This window comes from Alnus glutinosa, chromosome 12, assembly GCF_958979055.1.
Source record: "Alnus glutinosa chromosome 12, dhAlnGlut1.1, whole genome shotgun sequence".
NCBI classification, from domain to species: domain Eukaryota; kingdom Viridiplantae; phylum Streptophyta; class Magnoliopsida; order Fagales; family Betulaceae; genus Alnus; species Alnus glutinosa.
In genome coordinates, this window is record NC_084897.1 from 22644582 (window position 1) to 22652113 (window position 7532).

At 33.6% G+C, this 7532-nt stretch overlaps 1 protein-coding gene across 2 annotated transcripts; it reads right to left on the reverse strand.

Annotated features, from left to right (window-relative positions):
- Positions 1 to 446: 446 nt before the first annotated feature.
- LOC133852407 (transcription factor bHLH149) lies at positions 447 to 1666 on the reverse strand. 2 transcript variants are annotated; one of them, XM_062289162.1, is made up of 2 exons: positions 1570 to 1666; positions 447 to 1231 (listed from the first exon to the last, which is right to left on the reverse strand). In XM_062289162.1, the coding sequence occupies exon 2, from the start codon at positions 1169 to 1171 to the stop codon at positions 575 to 577; it is 597 nt and encodes a 198-aa protein (XP_062145146.1). In that variant the 5' UTR covers positions 1172 to 1231; positions 1570 to 1666; the 3' UTR covers positions 447 to 574. The 2 variants fall into 2 exon arrangements, with proteins under 2 accessions (XP_062145146.1, XP_062145145.1); XM_062289161.1 differs by lacking the exon at positions 1570 to 1666 and adding an exon at positions 1366 to 1563.
- Positions 1667 to 7532: the final 5866 nt, after the last annotated feature.

Below are 7532 nucleotides of genomic sequence, written 5' to 3' on the forward strand. Positions count from 1 at the left end.
TATTTAGTAATCTGTAACTGTTTTAATCAGTACTTCTAGAAGAAAAAAAAATCAAAAATTTATTTTAAATACCACGTCATTCTAATTATATGATAATGTACTGTCCATTACACTTTCATGAACCCGCACACATCCACGAAACTCTCTCTCCCTGGCGGTTTTTTTTTTTAATATTTCTAATTTTTAATTGACCCAAAAACCTAAAGATTGTCCATTAATACACAATGGAAACTAATCAGCACAAAACAAGGAATTATCCTTTTGCTACTATAAAGAGACCAGATTAATATTCTAAGACTTTGCCAACCAAACTGTGTGCCAATTGGCCCCCCTTCACGCTAAACACTGTCCGAAGAGAATCAAATTAGGTAGCATACTCAATTCAATTCAGTATAAGTTATTAAAAAATAAAAAAATAAAAATAAAAAAGATAGTGGAGCTCCAAAAGAAGAAAAAGTCATGTACACAATAAAATACATGAATTTATAAAATCCATAAAACAATATTTAAAAGTTAAAAAAAAAAAAGAAAAAAGAAAAAAGAAAAAACACCTGGCACGGTAAAGCCAAGGCCATTATAACGACGAGCCAGGGCTCGAGCCGAGCCGATCGACCGGTGCGCCGGTGAGAAGCTCGGTGAGCGCGGTCATGGCTCGTACCTGCATCTCCAGAGCCACAATGTAATCGCTGGCTTCTTCCAGAAGGTTCGGGAACGAGACCTTCCGGCAACCGGGAACCAACCGGCTTAAAACCCTCGCTTTCATCTGCACAGCCGGTAAATGCCTCTTGTTCGCTGGTCTCTTTAACCGGCTAGAGCCGGTCACCTTCCCCACCTTCGCCTTCTTGTGCTTGTTGCCACCACCGAGTCTCATCCCGAGTCGACTCGTCAGAATCGCCCGGCTCCACCGGGTCCGCCCCTTGGCCGACACGGCGAGAACCCGGTCCGCCGCCTCCCGGACCTGGTGTCCACCGGAGACCTTACCAGGCGGCGAGGAATTCCGGCGCACCTGCCTGAGTGCCTCGAAAAGCTTGGTGGAGTAGATCCTCTGCTCCGTCTCGGATCTCCACCTGGTTTCGGGTCCTGTATTCGGATCTCGCGGTTCGTCCCCGGTTTTCCTCCTCTTTTTCCGATTCGATTCCTCAAAATTTAACTCGGAGATCGAAGACGCCATGGAAACTAATCAAACCGCAGGCTGTTGAGGCGAGAAAGCTTATAATATCCTTCGTATAAACTGCGGATCAAAAACAAGTAACAAAAAATCAGAAATAAAATTCAACAACCTGTTAGCGTAGTTTGATTTCATCGCCATCAATAACACATTCCTATTTGAAAAATGGAGTCTCTAGCAAAGTATTCCTGATATACCTTTGGACTTTGGAGTGGACGATGAGGGTTAAGAGGGGAAGATTTTCGTTGTGAATGAGCGAAAGACTTTGAATTCGTCTTTTTGGGAAGGTTTTGAGTTTTGGTTTCTGTAAGCCAGAGAGAGAGAGAGAGAGAGAGAGGGAGAGATGGTAGGAAGTGAAGGGAAGGTGGGGGAGGCTTTAAAAGCAATCACGCGTCCCTTACCTTAATCACATCGCCTTCGATCGTCTTTGCCCTCCCGTTTTCGTGCGCCGAGGTTCTTTCTCTCTCTCTCTCTATTTAATATTCAATGTCAGCAACACAATTTGTTAACGGAGAATATCATATATATTAAATATAAAACATTATTTGTATTTATGAATTGTTGTGAAACTTGTGAAATTTGATTTATTTTATTTTTATTATTTATTTTTATTTATGGGGGAGTTATAAGGTCATGAGTGGGATGAGAAATATTTACCACTCCTGACAAACACCACGTGGCTTATTGATGGGTTGGAATTTTTTATATTTGGTTGATGGAATTAACGGAGTTAATTGAGAGACGAGACCAGACGGTTTTTATGTGTACATTTGTCCGAACATGCGAGTTCTCCACCGAACAGCCTCTTTTAGGCTGTCTCGATAGATTTTGAGGCTTAAGATAATAAATTTAGGTGAAAATTTTTTTATATTTAAATATTTAATTTTTTTTCCAAAAAACTTACAAGATTCAATTTTGATATGTGACATTTAATTTCAACATATGTCATATTTTGTGTTGAGTTATATATAATTATTTTAATGTAAAATTTAATTTACTTCATTATAAAAATTATTTTAATGGACAATTTTTAGTCTTAGTTTTAAGTTCATGTAAAATTATGAGTTTAGTAACTATTTTATGGATACAATTAATGTAACATTCTATTTTTCTTTATTTTTCTCATTAATATTTTGAAATTCTATTCTTTGTATTTTTTTTTTATAGTAATTGATGCCTTAATTAAAGAGCATCGACTAACTTTTTTGTCATACTATTATTTTTTACCATAATTTGGGCGTTACTTAAAGAACATTGACTAACTTTTTTGTTATAATTGAGGCTTTAATTTATTTTTTATTTTTTTATAAAATAAAATTTAATTATGCTATCACTATTTGGGATCTTATTTAATTGGGGGCCTTAGGCGATTGCTTAATTTGCTTAGCTTATAATCCGGCTCTTGCCCTATTCAGCAGGTAGGTTTCTGTTGAGACACTCTCTCATTTGGGGCTTGAGTTCAATCTCAGACAATCTCGACCCTTCTCGACGACTAGTACTATTTTTTTTTTATTATTATTCTCATGATAATCCATGTCTTAAGATGGGTGCTAAGATTATATTTTTAACATTGCATTTTTAATAAGAGTAACTTAAATGTTCCTAAATCAACTTAGCTTCATTGTTTGTAGCCAATCCAAATTCATGAGCGACCCTTTTGCAGGCATTCTCCTAATATTTTCTACATTTTAAAGAAATTCAGATGGCTTGATAAATTCTATTTGCAATTGTGGATTTTTTTATTTTTTTTTTAATAATTGAAATTTGGGTTTTTAGTTTTAGCACCATTCACTTAAAAAAAAAAAAAAATCCAATTTTGATCCTTGGTTTTGGACTACTAATGATGTGGACTTGTATTGTTTGTTTTAATAAAAATAAAAATAAAAACAGTAACAAAATGACAGCAAATTGAAATATATATATTTTTTAGTAGTGGGAAATGATAACCATGGGTTGAATTAGCTTAACCTTGAAGATTAATTAAATAATAAGGGTAGACAAGTAGACTAGGCAGTAAAGATCAAAAGAGACCTAACATTGATCTTTGGTAGTGATTGCCTCATCCATGGCCAAATTCAACCTTGATTGATTGGACAATACGGCTAGTGGGCAACTTGCCCAATTAATTATTTACTTTTCCTATTCAATTGAAATATAAATAAATATATTTATGAAAGAAAACCTTTTTTTTATCAATAGAATTAAAGAGAAAATTGAAAGAAAAACATGTGCATCAAATGGCTTTGTTCATTGAATCATATTTCCTTGCACACGAAGCTAAGAAATAATAATAATAATAATAATAATAATAATAAAAAGATTAATTAAGCCAACCAAAACGGCTGAACCCTCATTTGGTGCGACATAATAATTTATGAAGAGACTTAAGGGGGTGTTTGGTGATATTTTTATTCAATGTTTTTTTGAACGCCAGCCAGCAGGTGAAACATATCTTCTTGTCTCTTCACATGCATCAAAACATTTCAAATGTGCGAATTGGAAAATTTTTACTCCTTGGTTTTCCTTTTCACCAAACATGTCTGCAGGCTGAAAATGACTAATCAAAACAGTGGCAACGCCGCCTCCAATGGACGGTCAGATCGAATGGTGATATTTTAAAAATGTTAGCTGGTGGCCGCTACCATATTTATTTCCATTATTTTTGTATCACAGAATGTCACCGTCCCGGTGGCGTCCCAACAATCAGGGCCGGCTAAATGGGCAACACAAATGATTCCTTGGTTAAGGTCTTCCAATTCAGGGCCGAAAAAAACAAAAAAAATCAAATTTAGTCTTTTTTTATTTTCTGATTTTAATCTAATTATTAAGTTTTTTTAATTTCCACAATTACGTTTTCAGGGTCTTTTCTAATTTCAAATAAGTTCATTTTTCAGTCTACTTTTCGATTAATTAACAATATGCCATGTCAAATCAATTAATTAATGTTACATGATTTTTGTTTGACATGTTATGTGTCAGGAGGTGATTTTTGTACAACCCATTTTACACAACTTTCACACAACCAAGACACATTGGTGAGATCTATGCATGTGGGTCCCACCATGCATGGGTCCCACTAATGTGTATTGATTGTGTGAAAATTGTGCAAAAGGGTTGTGAAAGAATAATTTTTCTATGTGCCAACTGTACGTGCCACGTGATAAAGAAATTGAGAAATGATCCCTACACTCATTTCTCATAACAGCCCCACAACAAGCTGACGTGGCTGGTAATATTTTATTATTTTTTTGTTTTGTTTTCATTTCTTTTTGTAAAAAAATAATAAAATATTACCAGCCACGTTAGCTTGTTGTGGGGCTGTTGTGAGAAATGAGTGTATGGATCATTTCTCAAAGAAATTTTCTTTGTATTGTTTTTTATTTAGGGTATAGTTGTCATTTAAAGTAATTGTGCTACATGACACATGTAGTTGGTGCATGACATGTCAAAAGAGAGCTACGTGATATTAATTGATGGGATTTGATTCTTGTACAACACCAATACAACAACTGTACACCAATACCCACCCTCATGTGAGGAGTTGTTGTACAGTTGTTGTATTGGTGTTGTAAATCTAACATTTTTCTTAATTGATTGATCTAACATAACATATCATTTATTAAGTGGACAATAGGTTGATGGAATGACTTATTCGAAATTAGAGAAAAAAACTAAAAACTTAAGGATCAAATTGTTTAAATTAAAAACATACTGGATTAAATTGAAATGACATGAAAACTTAAGGACTACATTGATTTATTCCTTGAATTGATAAAAAGCCCTATAAAAAAGGCTCTTTATATTAAATTTATTAAAAACTTAAAAAATGTGAAAATAAGATGAGAGAGGCCACTTGACATGCTGTGAGGATTCAGAAAAAAAAAAAAAAAAAAAAAAAAAAGTTTTTTTTAAAAAAAGTGACTTAGCATGTTTAAAATCTTAAAAGGGTTCGAACAAAAACATGACCCACTTTCTGTTTGTATTTTTCTCTCTTATTATTATTATTATTATTATTATTGTTTTTTCATTACTTCTATTTTTTTGCCTTTTGGTTTTTTCATTCTTTATTTATTATTTAATATTTGATATTTTATTCTTACTAAGAGACGGTGTTGATTTTAGTTGGTCGTTGTTATGAGTTCCGATCGTTATCATCATTGTGCCATTGATTTTAGAACACAATTAATTAAATTATAGTCAAAATTGATTATCTATTGAGAATAATAAATTAACAACACTTGAACATGCAAATTTGATTAGTAATTTTAAATCTCATAAGGTTAGAAGAATGATTTTTAAATTAAACTTTTTTAATATTTAATACAAAAATTTATTATATTAATATGTTAAAATTAAAAAGATCTCATTTTAAATTTTTGCCTCCTTAGGCCTCAATTTTTAATGCGCTGCCCGTGGCATGGTAACTAAAAAGGAGATCGTTATCATCTATTATCCTGGCATTCTGATACCATTTGTTAGGAAGATTAACACTTTATAAAGTATTATTAAAAAAAAAAAAAAAAAAACTATAAATATGAGGATACTGTTAGTTCACCTTGTCTTCTAAGGCTGGTACAGAATGCCCTATTGAATATTATTGAAGCCCACGCAATAAAGGTCAGAAACATTGAATGGAGCATCTATTAATCTGTTGCACATTTTTGAGTAAAAACAAATAAAAGTTAGGGTTCTTAATTTTGAAGTGGTTGATGATATGGAAAAGGGTTATTGGATAATAAAAGCATGTGTTGGCTTCTGGCAATTGGGCTTGGCATGGGGCCATTGGAATTTGTTTTTATGCTGAGCAATGATTAGTGGGTGATGCACCAAAATATAAATTATAGAGAAAAGGGAAGCATGTGGTTGCTTTCATGGCACTTTCTATCATCTGGGCCTTTATTTTGTTCTTTTACAGAGAGGGGGCTTTGGACTCACCCCCACTTTATGAATGTGGTCAGGTTTGATCCACATTGCCTCCAAAACCGAACACTAGTTTTCCCTGTAAATCAAATTCTGTTCTTTCCAGAATGCATTTTTCTATGGTGATGAAATTTCTGCTCTGTTCTGATTTAGGGAACCCTGAATGGTAAGGAAGTAAATTGTGGTATGGTCTGACAGAAACCCTAATAATTAGATGTCCGTATAACCAGCAGAACAAGAAAATAAATAAATAAATAAACCCTAGAAGATTCCGATGAGCCTCATTGCCAATGACATGCCAGAGAGCTTGCCTCCTTGAGTGAGACAGGCTTCAATGTCACAAGGAGTCAATCCAGTCTTATTAAATAGATTAACATTTAGGTCCCAACCAAAAACAAAGATTACTTACCCCCCCTTAATAGAAAAGATTAAATACTTGACCTCTCTCTCTCTCTCTCTCTCTCTCTCTCTCTCTCTCTCTCTCTCTCTCTCAATTATAGTTTTCTCTCTCAAAAATCTATGAGCATTTATGGCCTCAAAATGCAGCAATTTTATAAGTTATCTTGGTCAGGAAATGAGATTTACTCTGAGCATGTACTATTGAATGATTTAAGACCATTGCACATTCTTGCCTCAGATTTTTAAAGTGATCTTAGTAAAGAATTAATGAAGTTTACCCTAAGGATATGTTATATAAATTGCAGTTCCATTCTCTCTCATAGATTGTCTGCTCTGAATTTTTGATTGTTAGGTTGTAGTAGATCAGGTCGGTTACATACAGGTTCAGATTCTGAAGTTATCAAAGTCAGAAAGTAAGATTTACTTTCAATTATAATAATGGAAAAGTCCTCTAATTTGTGAGCAACTTGGCTTCACTGATTGACCATATGATTCTAATGCAGTTTCCAATGAAGTTCTTACTTATCTTCTCTCTTACCCACTTTCTATGAAGAAATCAATTAGGTTCTATTTGGTCTCCTAAACCAATTAAAATATTTCTTAAGAAAACATAACTGAAGCTCAAATAGCTGGATAGAATGTATTAGTTAAACCCTGATTATATACGACAAAGAACTTTGATTAATTTTCGGTGCATTGCTCCTAACATGGGTTTTTTAATTAAATATAACTTGTTTGCCATTCACTTTCTTTAAGTATACTTTCTCCTTCTACTAATAATAGTTTATGAATTCTTGAATTTGACATGCAAACCATCTCTTAGTTTTATTTGTCAAGGGAATAGATTTTTAAATTGTTTAGCTGTTGCTGACTCTTTCATTAGTTGTGCTGCTACAGTCATGATCTGGTACTGGTTTTGAGGTATTAAGGAGTCATTAATCTTCTTCCCTTGAGTCAGTCCTAACAGATTCATGCTCCTAAGTCCTATCTATCTTCACAACACTTGATTGCAGAGTTATAAATTTTCTACTGCTTAGACCAATTC

Excerpts from the sequence above, each read along its gene's own strand:
- LOC133852407 (XM_062289162.1), bottom strand. The coding sequence starts at position 1,171 with ATGGCGTCTTCGATCTCCGAGTTAAATTTTGAGGAATCGAATCGGAAA.